At 42.8% G+C, this 15,977-nt stretch overlaps 1 protein-coding gene across 1 annotated transcript; it reads right to left on the bottom strand.

The window, feature by feature from the left end:
- Positions 1-1,219: 1,219 nt before the first annotated feature.
- Positions 1,220-14,936, bottom strand: IL7R (interleukin 7 receptor). The gene is made up of 8 exons (XM_071729915.1): positions 14,791-14,936; positions 10,718-10,856; positions 9,273-9,427; positions 7,496-7,650; positions 5,901-6,078; positions 4,968-5,058; positions 3,042-3,117; positions 1,220-1,951 (listed from the first exon to the last, which is right to left on the bottom strand). The coding sequence occupies exons 1-8, from the start codon at positions 14,903-14,905 to the stop codon at positions 1,451-1,453; spliced, it is 1,410 nt and encodes a 469-aa protein (XP_071586016.1). The 5' UTR covers positions 14,906-14,936; the 3' UTR covers positions 1,220-1,450.
- Positions 14,937-15,977: the final 1,041 nt, after the last annotated feature.

Raw genomic sequence — 15,977 nt, 5'->3', positions numbered from 1 at the left:
GATGCACACTGAGGTCAACCCAATCCCAGAGAGCAGTGGGAAGTGGCTTGGATTTCCCAAGGCTGCACTGTTCCGATGTCTTGCAGCCCTGTGGCTGTAGAAGCTTTATCTCCAAGCACGTGGTCCACAATGCAAAGCATCCCAGAGGGGCTGTGAAGTGACTCAGCCATCTCTATGTGACCATATGTGAGAAAGCCCTTATTGCTGAGCACGGAGTACAGAGAAAGGTGAATGGAAAGGGACAGGATGCTTTCCTCCATCATGATGTAAAATAATAATAATAAAAATATTATTATACAGCTATTTCCAGGCAATTGCCCAGGCACTTCAAAACAATTATAGGTCTTCTGGTCACTGGCAGGATCCATGATGCATTATTCATCTTCCTGGATCAGATGTTGTATGAGAAAATTGCCTGGCCAAACTTGAATTAATCTCATGCAGCCATAGTCATTGGATATAATGCTAATAAAAAAAAAAAAAACCTGGTCCACTCAGCCCTTATTTTATTGAAAGTACTTACCCACTGCATTAATGACTTCATAAGAGCAGTTCTGTTCCAGTTTATAGGAAGAGAGATGGGACTCTGCTTTTCATTGCTTTTGTTTTGGTTTGGTTTTGGTTTGGTTTTGGTTTGTTTACTTTGCTAAACATTGCTCGTACATTAAATACTGGAGGTCTTTAATATATAGCTCTAGTAGAAGCACCTGTGGTTCCTAAAACTGTCTCTGGGGCAGATCTTCAACAACAGCAAAAAGTAGTAGGTTTTTCTTTGTTTCAAACTCCTGCTCTCAAAAAAACCCAAACAAAACAATTATCAACAAAAAACCCACACCACCAATTCTTCCTAGAATGAGTCTATGTGCCATTATTACTGAGTTCTCAGCAGGATCTCTTGGAGGTAACCAAGCTCCTGAATTCCCAGGCAAGTAATGCTTGAAAGTAATTGCAACTTATGGGCATTTTGCAAACTTGTGGACTTTATCTGACTGCAGAGGAGTTACTCTCAATCAACAGCTGTTTAGAAGAGATTAGATTCTATTTTATTTGATTTTTTCGCCATATTTCTTCCTTAGGCATTAATAACAGCTTAACTCTGCAACCAAGAGGTTACCGTAAGAGTTCATTATCTTTACTGAGCCATGCTGTGATCCCCCTCTGGGTCTGCAGTGTCATTGCTCTGAATTAATCACATCCAAATATTAAAGTCAAGCTGAATTAAATTTAATTTCTGCTTCAGTGGAGATGGCTAGCAGCATATGGAGAGCCAAGGTAGGTCACTTATCACTAAAATGAGGAAAAAACCACTTCCTTTCAGGGGCAGCATTGCACTGTGAGCGGGTTGGATTGTGGAAATGGGAGCTCACAGGATGCAGGAAAACAAAACAGAAGGCTTCAGTGTCTTGCTTGTGTTAGAGAAAAAAATGGTATGCTGTCATTCCTATAAGGTTTACTGAATTTTGTAGAAGCTAGACATTGTTACATAGGCATCCTCACTGCTTGGTGACCTCATTTCACTGGTAGGCAGCGTCTGGGATACGGTGTCACCATTTAGGGGCTCAGGTCCAGGCTGGCCCAAGGGATCCAGGGAGTGGGCAGAGGAAAGGTTGGAATCATCATTGCACTGGGGCACCCTGTTTCTGTGGCACACCTCATATGTGCTGGAGCCAAGGTTTCCTTCAGTGACTGCAAACTGGCTGGTGCCAAGCAGTCTGCACTGGGTTTCAGCTGGCCAGATTCCTCCATAAGCCACAGACATGTTTGGATTGCTTTTGTCTGTCAGCACAGAAATCATCTTCAGGTCTGATCCACTCAATTTTTCTGGCAGGTTTGTCTCTGGAGCAGTTGATGGCTGCAGAAAATTTTCCAGTTCAGCTTTTGATCTAATACCTTCCACTTTATGGATATGAACGTAACCAAAACTCTCTGGGTTAAAGCTTATATCAAAATTCTGCATGGAAAACAGAATGGCATGGTCAGTTAAAAGTGGGTATTAGCTTAGCAGGGAACATACTTTGATAATTCATTTTATTTTAAAAGGCCATTTAACCTGAACAATAGGTTAGCATAAACTGTCACATGGCTTAAAATCTTTTTCCATATTAATCTGAATTTCTCCCATGGCCTCCTGCAGGCAGCATGGCTGCCATTTCAAAGGAATGATTGTGCCAACCCAGGCAGTTCCCTTCAGTTTTACCTTCCTATTTTAGCAGTGAGGGAAGTAAAATCTTGCCACAACTTCCTTCAACACATCAGGCATCCCTGCCCTGGAGAACACAGGAGTAGGGGAGTGAAAGATACCAATAATGTATCAACTGCAGAAAACATCACTGATGAGATTCTTAGTGAAAAAATGTGGCAGACATATTGTTTTAAGTCAGTGAGTTAATTCCACACCTTATGGCTTGCAACTTATGTCCATCTGGCCTCTGTCTGGCACTGCATGTTGCACGAGCAATTCTGATGGCCTCATAAGGGTTTTCTGGCCTCCCTTTGCAAAGGGTCCCTGTCCAGCCCCATAATCACAGAATCACAAAAGTGCCTCAGCTGGAAGGGGTTTCTGGGGTCCAGCTGTTTCAATCTTCTACCAGAAGCAGGACCAGAGCCCTGTTTTGTCCTGAAGCAGCACATGCTTTCTGCCTCTGGTTCTGCCACCATGCGGCCTGGTGATGTGAGCACCTTCACCATATCTCTACCTACACTTTAGGTATTGGAAGGCTCTGTAAGTGCTCCCTACCCTGGACTCTCTGTTTTCTATAAAGAAACTCAATTCTTTCAACCTTTCTTCTTGTATCAAGTTCTCTAGCCCTCCGTTGTTACTTTCACAACTCAAAACTCAGGCACTAGCTGTATTTTCTGGTATTTCCATGCCCTTGACTAGCATCTCTCTGTGCAAATCTGGACTCTCTCTAGTGAAATGAAGAAGTCACTTCTGAAAGATGTCCCAGTTCATACAGCAACTGCATATACTGTCTCTTATCAATGTTAGTTCTGTCCCCAGTAGTCTGATCACATTTGAAAGCAACAGTGGAAGTACATACATTTTTTGGCTTCTTGCATAGTTGCTCCAGTGTTTTTTTATGGTCAGGAAGGTTTGGCCACACAGCAGGCTTGATCCTGAAACAGCAACAGCAGAAAAAAAGGCATTCAACAGCAGCAAAAGAGGGACATGATTCTCATAAAGCCTTAGGGCTGGCTTGCATAACCCAGAATGACAATAAAGAAGTCTCAGAATAAAAAAAAGACAGGAGAAGAAAAGTTATAAAGGTCACCAGACAGTCATTGTTTTCTTGAGTGCACAAACTGTCACAGTTAAAGGAAGACACTTCACCAAGTACTGGAAAAGCAGCAAATTATGCTGGCAAATAGCTCATTTTCATCTAGCTGTTACCAAGGTTTTTCACAGCGAAACCAGTTTCTTCAAGTGAAAAAAGATGCTGTGGTTAAAGTGCAAATTTGATGATACTTGCCTGTGCATGTTTACTTAAGCCAACGAACTGCCTATTCACCCACTCCTTGGCCAGCCATCTATGTTTCAGATATCTGCATAGTAGCCTTCTCCCACAAGTCTCACTTTTACTGCCTTGGAACAAGAACACAAAGTTCTGGTGTTGCACTGCTGGAAACCCTCAGCCATGATGCATCTAGAGACTGCTGCCCAGCTGACCTTCAATGTGGCAGTGACATAAATACTACTACAGTTGTGTAGGAACGTATATATTTCATTTTATATGTCAGTATCTAAACATGTGTATAAACCCCTCTTTTTAAAAGGGAAGTATCTAGGATCAGAAAGTATTGTTATCTAAAATCCATGGTTTTCAGCAGTTTTACATATGGAGTGCTTCTAGCAAATTAGAGAACTGCTGGTTCTCAAGATCAGTAAAATTCAAGAGCTAGACATCTCAAGCCACATCTACACATCCAAATAAAGCAGCACCAGGGAGTGTTCCCTGGCAGATAACTCCAATCTCTAAAATATTTAGTTGTTGAAATTGTTCTTGGCATGGTTTAACTGGGGCCATTGAGCACATTCTCAGGCAATCCCTCTGTTTAATTTGGGAATTAATGTATACTAAGCATTTTCCTCAAAAAGAAGCATGTGTGCATGCATCTCTCTGGATGTCAGTTGGGATAGGATGTCATGGATGGGCACCTCTGTCACTGGACAGCCCTGGGCTTTCTGCCCTGGGAGAGGTTCACCTCCTATGGTTAAACTAGGGACTTTTTCACTTCAGTTTCTGGTTTCACCAGAAAATCTGCTCATTTTCTTAAACTTGTAAACTATTCTACATGATCATATACATATTTAAATATAAATATATATCCATCTAAGGCTGTGTGGCCAATGCATGCAAAGTACTACAGTGCAGACAAAAGACTGCCTGTGTAATAAATATCTCTCCAGTCCCACCTCTGCCATGACTGCTCTGGGGGGGCATTCAGATCCCGGTTCACCACATGGCTGGCCAGATGCGGATCCAGCTGAGCTGATGGCAGACACCATCAAGCCCTTGTTGCAGAGGTCTCTGCCCTGCAGCTTCTGAAAGCACTTCTGAGCAAACACCCTGCTGACCCAGCCTATGAAAGAGAAAGAAGCAATATCCCCACTATAAGTTTTCTAGACCTCTTGGGACTTTATGAAAGCCATATGGTTGCTTTCTTTTCTGGATCTTGCTTGAAGACTTTGAGTCAAACCTGCCTCCAATGAGACACTGAATGAGCTGCCAAAAGGTCTCAGTGTTTCTAGCCCAAGATTGAAGTCTGTTTAAAGTGGGAGATCATCTTCTACCTGTCAAAACCCTCTATTGTATTGCCTAATTGTACATTTTGCCTGCCTCCAGCCTGGTATAGAGGTCCAGAGATGGAAAAAGAATAGTTCACAAGCATAAAAGAAAAAAGCAGTGAGACTTCCAGAGGAGAATTGGCTTCCAGTACTTTTTCTGATATGAAAAGACTTAGATTACCTGTTATCCCAAAAAGTGATCATCAGGACAATCATGACAATTGAGAACATGAATCCCAGGATGGAGAGTACAACCATAGCCATGCTACTATCTAAAGACAAAGAACATCAGCTAATGCATGTAAATGTCTCATGGTTAACCCACTGTCACCGCAAAGTCTGTTAAGACAATAAATAAGCAATTAATGCCAAGCATTGCAATTGCCTATGATATGCCTGGTTTTGTGGTGTATTTCTCTTGCCTCCACGGAGGAGGAAGGAGGTAGGCTGCCAGAGCACCAGCACTTGGATTATCTCCAAGATGTGTTCCTATGTTGGATTAAAGCAAATCGATGTATGCTATCACCCCCAGGGAGATGAAGCCACCACTCATCTCATCCTTAAAGTAGCAGTGAAGGGATTTGGATCACATAAAATCCCTAGGTGCCCCTGGTGACTGAAGGGATCCCAAGGACCATGAGGATTATTCACGCTAACAAGTGCAGTGATAAGATTTATCCCACACAGTATTTGCCATTAAAGTGCCATGTTTGCATGCAAATATAGGGCCCTGTTTCACCATTTTTGGTCTCCTACCTAAAATGCTCAGTGCAAGCAGGTCCTTCTCCCTGCACACCAGCAGACAGTAGAGAGCCAGCCTTCACCTCTCTTTGCACCACCTTACCCTTACCACCATACCCTTACAGCAGCATTTCACCTGATCTTTTCTCCCTTGAGTGAGATTTAACTCCAGGGGAGGGTTGGCCCCAGCCCAGAGCAGTACGTCTGCTTGGGGGTCATCTCCTTTGGGGTGCCCAGTGCCTGTCAGGGCTGACCCTGCTGTGGCTGTGAGCTTTTCCCTTCCTCATCACTGCTGCCACTGAGGCTGGCCAGGGAGCTGAGGGCTCCTAGCTCTGCCTCCTTCCAGGTAGACTAAAGGCATTTCTGCTCTTACAGCTCTCTGTGGAGTGTTGCTCCCTTGCAGTCCTGAAGCTCTCAGAAGTGCTCCATTCGCTCCACGGACCCTTAAAATAATCTCCATTGGGCTGCGAACGTACTTTCACCTCATATGATGCATCATTTTTGAGTTTTTTCCCAAGTAATTTTACCTGAAGGAATGGCGACTCTATTGTCTAGACACACACAAAAAAAATGCAATTATTTTTCTAGAAGACACAAGAATAGCATTTGTGGCTTTCAGAAAACTGTGCATCCCTGCAGTAGTGTGCATTTAGTTATAAAGACACAGCACCAGTCTCACTTATCAGGGAGGCAATCTAGAAGAAAGATTAACTCTGGGTAAAAGCTATTTGGGAAACATCTGGAACTATTGTCTGTGCTTTGCAGCTGCTGACACTGTGATAGAAAATACACTCTTCCCTGGCAAGGCTCAGAAGAGAGAGGGGGGAAAAGTACACTTATGCAGCATAAAAAAAAAAATTCTGAAAAAGCAGCTACATGGAAGAAGCTGGAGTCCCAGAGTGCAGTCCTGGTTCTCTTCATTTCAATGTATTTCATTGCCTGATATTTTTTTTTATAGTTACAGCTCTCTTGTGTTCTTTCTATAAAGATCAGGTGCAATCTGTGCTTTTAAATGCCTCCCATCTGGACTAGCATTTTCATGGCTGCACATGTGACAGGGGAGAGAGCATCTATGCAGCCCTGACCACAGGCAGCTGCTATCCAAATCATGTCCAAAGGGTGGGAGAGCACTGGCTGCACCCAAAGCCTGAAAAGGCTTAGTGAAAAAAGAACACAAAGGAACTGTTGCTAAATAAGAAAAGGGTTTGTGCAGTTCACTGACTGATGAGCACAGAAAACAGGAGCAAAACCACCAAAGCAAAATGCAAATCTTCCAAACACTTTGGATGGTTCATTACATTATCTCCTTGCACCGCAAAGCACAAATGAGTCAATTTTCATTTAGAAGTTTAGAGAAGACTCCATCAGATATAGGTGCTGTTAGTCTGGAATAGTTCTGACTGATGAAATTTCCAAATACCAAATGATAGAAATGTTGAATGGTTTGGTTTGGAAGGGACCTTAAAGATCATCTAGTTCCACCCCAACCCTTCACGGGCAGAGATACCTCCCACTCAATCAGGTTGCTCAAAGGCTCATCCAACCTGGCCTTGAACACTTACAGGGATAAGGCACCCACAGCTCCTCTGGACAACCTGGGCCAATGTCTCACCACCCTCACAGTAAAGAATTTCTTCCTATTATCTATTCTAAATATGCCTTCCTTCAGATTAGAACTGTTCCTCATCCTGTCACTCCATAATCTTGTAAAAAGTCCCTCCCCAGCTTTCCTGTAGCCTCTTCAGATACTGAAAGGCTACACTATAAGGTCTTCCTGAAGCCTTCTCTCCTCCAGGCTGTACAACCCCACTTTTCTCAGCCTGTTTTCATAGGAGAGGTGCTTCTTTCCAAGTTTTCAGATGGAGAACTGAAGAAATATAGGGTTGGGGGATTTTACATGATAATGATATTTCTGTTAATGTTTCATTTCAGAAATTAGTGTAAGTTCAATAATATATCACCACTTACCTTCCAAGCACCTTCTTCCTGCCGATAGGCTACTTGGTGTCTTAGTCTGTCCTTTAAGTATTTTTTCCATGAGTGTGGTGTACTATAACGAATAAGATATTCATTTGCCTCCTTTTGGTATGTGATATTTATACCAAATGGTACTTCAGGCTTAACTGCAAAGGATAAAAAACCAGGATATAACAGGAGTAAAATAATATTATGAATAAACGAACAGGTTTTGAAACGTAAAAAACAAAGCCACTCTAAGTTACACCCCAAGCAGGGTGGGCTGGCCTGAGCTGGGCAAGTCTCGTGGTGAATCCTGGATTATTCTTGCTTACACCTTGGTCTTAGGAGGAGCTTGGTTTTGACCCAAGTCCAGCAGGGATGGTGCTTCCTAGAAATGTTACATTTAGTTTTGGAAGGCACTTCCTGAGCAGGCCCACTGCTACTGTGGTAGTACTGTTTGAAAACCTGAAATTCAGTCCCTCTATCCAGTGATCTAAGAGTGAAAACTCATGGTAAAATCCATTGCTGCTCTGGAAGGATGGCAGTGAGGATCTGGGTACAGGTACTACTGCTTGTGGAGGAGGACAGAGAGAGGAACAAATTGTGACAGTGCTAAACATAGCCAAGGGGGCTGTGGCTCCAGGCCTCCTTGCTAGGAATTCACATCTGGCCTGGTCTGCAGAAGGAAACTGTGTCAAATGTGCAAGTTCATCAAGTCTGAAAACACATCCTTCAGCACTCTCCCCAGGCCATGCCTGAGCTGCTTGCACCTGCAGTCTACAGGGATCTGTGTCTATGCCACTGAGGCTTCCTGAATGTGCCATGTGAAGGAAATCATCTCTCACAGGAACACAGATTTCACACCTTTCTGCTCTCAGAAAAACACATATAGACAAAAATTATGTCCACACCTTCTGCAACTCCCAAATACTTAATCCTTGCAGAGCCCACAGTGTACAGAGGAGAGCCCATCAGAGATGGTCAAGGCTGGCTCATAAACGGACAGGTAATGTAAAATTATTACAAAGCTATTAAAATGGGGCAGAAATGTTTCCTGTGAGGGTGCACTGTTTCCAAAGTGCCTGTTGCCAAAGGAAGGCAGAGAAATGTGGCACCAGAGCAGAGCAGAGCTGCCATACATGGGCTTCTCTGCAGCGCTTGAATGAGTCTGGCTCCCAAGAGGAGTAAGTCCTAAGGAATCCCTCTTCCCCTGACTTTCCTATTTCTGGCCTTGGGCAGGTCTCCAACATGGCTTTGTCCAGACCATTCAGACCATTCATGAGCTCCTGGTGTCCCCTCTGTGGTGTGGTATGCCTGAGCACCTCATTTAACCAGGAAGCTCCACCAAGAAGCAAGGTGTGAAAAAGTAAAATTTTGCAGCCTTGTGGTCCCTGTGCTGCCAAACTCACATTAGAGTTGGGCAGATCAGTTCTGAAAATGCTCAGTCTCTGGTCAGAGATGTCATAAAATATCCCTGCTTGACAGTTCATCCACACTCTGGAACAGCTGCTTCCATCACGGGCATGATTTGGTCTATGTCCAGCTCAGGGCACAGTGTTACAGTAAGCCAAAATTCAGCTGCACATTTTGAATGAAGGTTAATCAAATCTGGCTTTGAAGCAAGGGCAACACCACACTCTTCAAAGACCCTTGTCCAGGTTTCATGCCCTCCTAGGACACTGGTTATCCTGCCTCTGTGTCATACAGATTGATGGATTTTAGGCCATTGTTTTTTTTCCCAGTAACCTCTGTATCTTAAAAATGTCCAAAACGTTAAGTGTCTCACCAATGTCGGTTACAACCAGACTCCTGCACATCCTTTTCTTCATCTCAGAGTCCATGCAAATGTATTTATTTGAGAGTATATCAGTGAATTGTAAGAAATACCCATCCTCCTGTTTCTCCATGTTAAAGCACACGTAACTTCTGTCTTCCTTGCTACTGTTGATCAAAGTAACAGAACATTAGCTTCTGCTCAGTCTTACTATAACATAGTAAAGCACAAGTCCTGGTTGCTCATTTCACATTAACTGAAGTGAGTCTACATGTGATTTAAGAAAAGATGCCATACAAATTAAGCATTTAAAAGACTGGTAGTGTTTTTGCTTGTGATCTTTGAGAACAATAATCAGCTGATGTGAGCCACAGTCAGAGTCCTGGAGATCTCCAAGAAAAAAAAAAAGCAATTATTAAACTGGAGATGTATGTATTAAAAAACAGATAATCTTACTCCTGCCATTTTTAAATGTAATGCAATAGTTTTCAGTGCTCACTGAAGATAAATTTCTTACTGACCAAAGTGGTAGCAAATACAAGGTCAACAATTGTCCAGGACATGAAGGAGCCATATATCACATTTTCAGAGATGCAAATATATCTGTGTTTCTCCATCTGTGTGGATCTCCTCTCTGTGAGGATTATCATAACATTTCATTCAAAATCCAGAACAAACCCCATTAAACAGAAAAATTCTAATAAACTAGGTGGAAAAAAAGTGGTGATTAAAATAGCAAGATCAAAAAATCTACTTCTTTTGCTGTCTGCTGCAGAACTTTCAGTTTCAGTAAAAACAGGCAAAGGGAAAAGCAGAAGTATGCTAAAGAGACAAAATCTGAGCTTCGTTAGCTAGATGTATCCATTAAAAAGAGGTGGAAAAGAGTTTCAAGGCCTCAATGAAAACTGGAGATGACTGATCTATTTGGTAACTTTTGGGTATTTTGTATACCCATTCTAGAATGGTTTTTTTGTGTGTGTGTGTGTTTGTACGTGCAAAGACAATTGCTTACATTTTGTCTTGACTTAAATAAAGGCACTATGCTCTGCCTTGCATGACATAGTGGAAAATCAGACTTCTTTCCAAAGAGTTTTCTCTGGAAAGGATATGTCTCTTCAAAAATTTTTTTATTTTTCACTTGATAAAGGGTAGGTTTGCAAGAAACAGGGGCAAGATCACGACTATGGGAGATTGCCTTTTACAGACCCTTTCAGCTGTTTCTTTGTTTTAGTTTGGTTTGGTTTTGGTTTTGTTTTTTTTTTTTCTTATTAGGGAGTTACGTCCCGTTCCAGTAAACTCTTCTTTGATGACTATATAATTCAAACTTAGTAAAACACTCTGAAACAGAATTTCACTGCTTTGATGTTCCTGTTTCCCAGCACATGGCAGTGTGGCTCACTGGTGCTTGACTTTTTGCTTCCCAGAAGTTTACCAAAGGACAGACTGAAAGCACTTACCACAGAGCCAGGGTGTAGTTAGTGTCGTGAGGAGGGAGCTCAGTAAAATTGCAGGTCAGCCTGCTATAGGAACTCTGAAATTCCAGCTGGCTGAAGCAGTCAACATCAAAACTGTCTGATTCATCATCTCCGTAAGTGCCTAAAGAGAGATTCTCATTGTGTTACTGAAGCAAACCTGTGACTGTATTGATTTTGCAGATCCATTGTGTAGCAGGTTGTTTCTTTACACGTCTGCAAGGAAGAAGGAGGATCAACCCACCTGTTTTGAAGAAGCAAAGGAAGTTTTTCCCAAATGACATTAAAAGCCATTTGCACCTTTCAAGGTTCCTTTCCCTGCATGCCCACCTACTTACCCCACACAAAGGGACATTCTGTATCATCAGGCTGTGTACTAAAAAAAGACAGCATTGAAGATGGTTTAGTCAGACAAGACACCCTATGTCTCTTCTTTTTATTAATCATAGGCAAAGGATTGCTGATGTTGAACTGGGAAAGTCCTAGTGTCAAGTACAAAACAGAGAAAATATAATGTCCACTCTGCATTTTAATTCCCTCTAAGTTCAAGCCAGGAAAATTCTCACTTTAAAACTTACACATGAACTCTAAACCAAGATAAAAGCAGAACCTATTCCACCTGAAAATAATCTCAGAACTTTCTTAAAGAGGTTTGCCTACCACAGACAACAAAATGGTGCTTTCCCTGGTCATGCAAAGTGGAGCAAGACATGTTTGTGATTCCTGTTAAAAAGCATATTCAAGTCAAGGACTAAAACACTCTTGAAAACCAACAGAACATACTTGCACAGAGGGGTATTCCTTGCAGGCTTACTGCTGGGGGTGTCTGGGGCAGATGCCCAGGGTTAATGTCTTGCTCAGGAGCAGGGACTGGTTTTGACAGCAATTATTTTTATGAGAATTTCAGCTCAGGACAGACTGAAAGTACATCAGGCACCTTGTATCTCCAAAGTGGCAGACACAGAGCCAAGCACGAGTGCTTAGCAGTTGCCACTGCTGCATCTATATCAGGACAAGATCAGGACATCCATGAGGCAGGTGGACAAGAGTGCCTGAGCATCTTCCTCTTGCCCCCCCTCTGTATCTGGCATGAAAGTATGGCCAGTCACCATGTTCCTGAAAAGACTACATATGTGGTTTTAGGAAAGCAAGAGTATATTGGTGTCACGAGGCAATTAAACCCCATTTTGATTGTACTGCAAAGTTTTCTGAAATGTCACAAATTTGGGCTCAGGAGAGAAAACTCAGACTTTCTGCCAGAATTAGTGTCTTCCTGAAGCTTCGCTTCTGTGAATCATTAAGCAATCACATTTTGACTAACAGCATATGTCTTGAGTCCTACACTTGGCATGTGTGAGGTCAGTGAAACAAAAAATGATGCCTGAGAGGAGTCTTCTGCAGCAGAAACTGCCAGTTCAGCTTCATTTCATGAAATCTCACCCAGTGCAGCTGAGCTGTCAAGGAAAGGGTTATTGTCATGACCCATTGGGGCAGAAACAGCTCTGGCTTTTTTTACTGGTGGCTAAGGGTAGCTGGATGATACATAACCCCATTCTCCATGTCCAGGGATTATTCCCAATCACCTGCTTGATCCTCTTCTGTCCACTCCTCAGATGTGCCTTGTTACACTGGGCACCTGTTGTAGTGAGAGCAAGACTTTGGCTGCTGTGGGGATGTCTGTGACTCATACCCACAAACTGTGGGCAAATGCCCATGGATACATTTCCAGTGGAAAATCCCTTCCAGAGAAAATGATGCTCAGCTCTGCTGTCACCCAGGTGAATCAGATCACTAAGACATGAGCAGCTGCTTGGATACCCTGATTCATAATACTGCCAACGATGAATCCTGTTCAGTCCTGCCAGTTTACAGGGGGAACCAGGTCTTGACCAGCCTGGGAGCATATCTGAAGATGAAAACTGTCATGGTTTGACAGCAGGTAAGAGTTTTTAGATTGCCTTAGAATGTAAGTAAAGAGCATCACCCCACAGGGTGCCTGTCAGCAGTGCTCCCCCCTGACCTCAGAGATCAGGTGCATCTGGAGTCAGGTTTTGAGTAAGAGAAGACATTCAGAAGTAATTCAGGAAAGAGAAATGCAAAAGCAGTGCTGGCAGGGGCTAGGAAGGGGACCATGACCACTAGCACCCATGGTGGTCAGCAGGAGGGAGAGGAACATCTCATGCTGCACTCATCCAGAAACCAGGGGCAGGTCTATTCCCCAAGCTATGAATTCGTGGCCATTTGCCACCACAAAGAACAAGTACTAAGAAGCAATTGCAGGTATTCCCTTCTCACTGCAGCTCTGGTGGAGTCTGTCCCAGGGGAGTCCAGCTCTCATTGAGGGACAATGAAATGCCACCAGGGCTGCTGCTTTGAGGGGACAAGCTGTGAAGCACAGACATGGGCAAGGCAGGTGCTGTATGAACCTGCTCTCTTTGATGATCACATTCAGGAGGGAGACAAAGAAGTCAGAGTAACTGCAGAACAAACCCTCCAGCAAGTTCACACAGGTGAGAGTCTTGACCAACGCAGCCCTGAGCTATCTGGGCAGACTTACATGTGCAGGAATGTTTATTACGTGAAGTTACGTATTTGCAGGTGTGTGCAAGTAGATATTAATGACATCCAAAATTCAGGAGATAACAAGTAAGATTAAATGAATATGCATAAAAAGGAAACGATACATATATTTTTATAGAAACAGACACACCCAAAGCTCACACGCACAGATCTGTCACATCTTATACCTCTCTAAGACTTTATTTGCAACTTCCAGGAGACTGTATTATTTGTAATCAGCTACCTCCAGCCAACATTAAAACTTATCAATTGGGATGACTGATTTTCCTCTATAGAACACACAGAGACTGCTTGGCACTCTATATATGCAAGTGCCATATTTTTGCAGAAACACACAAATCTGATAATCGGCATAATAATAAATGGCATATCAGAAAAAGTCATTTTGCTGAATGACAGAGCTTTGCTGAAAAGTGACAGAATTTTTCATTCCTTCTATACCAGGCTGACTGAAAAATGAAAAATAAAAATTTCTGCCTTGAAGTTCAAACTGAAATTTGATGTTTAGTGTAGAGTGTAGTACTGTTGTACTGATGTTGTACTGGAAGAAAAGTGGATTTTGCCTCTTTGACAATACGCTTTCACATTCTGATTATGTGGTTCCTTACTAGTGGAAATAAAATCCTAACCATAGAAAATATGATAATTAAACCTCATAAATGATGTCAAGTAAACAACTTGAAATGCTTTTTCTGGTACTTTTCTTCCATGATGTTATGGTGATTTTTTAAGTTTGACACTGTGATGCACATAGCCTCAGTTACACTTCTCTAAACCTCAGAACCACCATGAATGTGTTTGCTATGTAAATGGCTTGATGACTCCAACATGACTCACTCTGCTAAGGACTCCTTTAACAATTCAAATGTTACAAGATTTTAATTTTTTCCTGGCAGTCTGCTGATCATGGCTCTACTGAAATTATTGCAAGGCTTCTGATGGGGCAACTCCAGTGGGAAAGAAACTGTCCTTGTAGCTACATCCATGGCAGATCCTCCACAGAAATGGTTGTCTCTTGTGTTTGGACAACAGCCAGTGTGATAGTTCACATCACAGGAGGAATCTGACAAGCCTTAACCAAGAGCAGAGTGCTAGCAGAGGGTGTGAACATGCTTCAGCTTTAAGCTCTAAAGCCACTGGAATTAAACACAACACATAAAACCAAAGGCACTGCTAAGCACCAGTAGGAGCAGTGACAAATTTCCAAAGTCATAGAAGCTCCAGAACCCATGGGCAGAAGCATGCTAAATCTCCAATCTTGACCTGATTTGTACGAATTTGGATGCTACCAGGACATCAGATGGGAATGAAATTGAACAGGTATGCTCCTGCTCCACATCCACCTGAAGCACTGGCACTAAAAGAAAGAGGCTGATGGCTAAAACACTAATAATTTTAACCCAGTAGTTGCATTTTTGAGCTCTTAGCTCACGTTTTTCAAAAGCATAGAGTAGAAAGATGAAAATGAAATGACTCACCGTCACCATCTGCTGAGGAGCAACCACTTTCCCCAAAAGTGGTGTGAAGAAGCAAGGTGAAAACACTCAGTACTGTACTTGTCTGTGTCATCCTAAGCATGCTGCATGTGTGCATTATGTGTGTGTGTGAAACCCACACTCACTTACTTTATACCAGAAACAGAACAAACCCATGGCCTGATAAAGAGACCACAAGCAAGGGGAAATGTAAACATGCTGGCAAGGATGAGCAGGAAGCCAGTCTGAAGATAGTTGCAGAACTTTTACTTTGAAAGGCACCTTCTATTTCAAAGCTGAGGACCCTCTGGATCAAGCCCACTGACACTTTGGGCCAAATATAGTCAAGTCCAGTGAGCCAGGAGCATGTTCCATGGGCAGTGGTCCTCCTCTTGGCTAGAGGGATTGTTACTGCTGATTTCCCTGAGAACATAGTTCATCCACTTTCCCCTTAGTGGACCAACACAGGTCCAAGGGACAAAAATCCTTCAGTTATGAAACACTAAATAGAATTGCCGTTTCTTTCAATGTTGGCATCAAACAAAGCATGGCCAGCAGGTGGAGGGAGGTGATTCCCTCCCTTTAAACCACTTTTGTAAGACCCCACCTGGAATACTGTGCCCAGCGCTGGATCCCACAGCGCAGGAAAGACAGAGATGTTGAAGCAAAGCCAGAGAAGCGATACCAAGCTGACCAGAGGGCTGGAGCACCTCTCCTGTGAGAACAAGATGAGAGAGTTGTTCAGTCTGCACAAGAAGAAGCTCCAGGGAGACCTCAAAGGAGCATTTTAGTACTTAAAAGGGCTTTTAAGAAACACAGGACAGGCTTTTTATCAAGACTTGTAGTGACACAACAAGAGGAAATGGTTTTAAACTGGAAGAGGGTAGATTTAGATTAGATATTAGGATGAAATTCTTTGTTATGGGGGTAGTGAAATGCTGGCACAGGTTGCCCAGGGAACCTGTGGATGCCTCATCCATGGAAGTGTTCAAGGCCAGGCTGGGTGGGGCTTTGAGAAACCAGGTCTAGCAGAAGGTGTCTCTGCTCATGCAGGGCAGTTGGAACTAGATGATCTTTAAAGATGTCTTTCAACCCAAACCATTCTATGATTTTAGGATGTCCCACTTATAGCAGTGCTGACTATCACAGAAGCTGTGATTTAAAACACCAATCCTGCAAAATCTCTCTAC

The sequence above is a fragment of the Heliangelus exortis genome, chromosome Z (assembly GCF_036169615.1).
Source record: "Heliangelus exortis chromosome Z, bHelExo1.hap1, whole genome shotgun sequence".
In the NCBI taxonomy this organism is placed as follows: domain Eukaryota; kingdom Metazoa; phylum Chordata; class Aves; order Apodiformes; family Trochilidae; genus Heliangelus; species Heliangelus exortis.
Note: the sequence above shows the minus strand (reverse complement) of the source record. Positions and strands in the feature narration are given on the sequence as shown.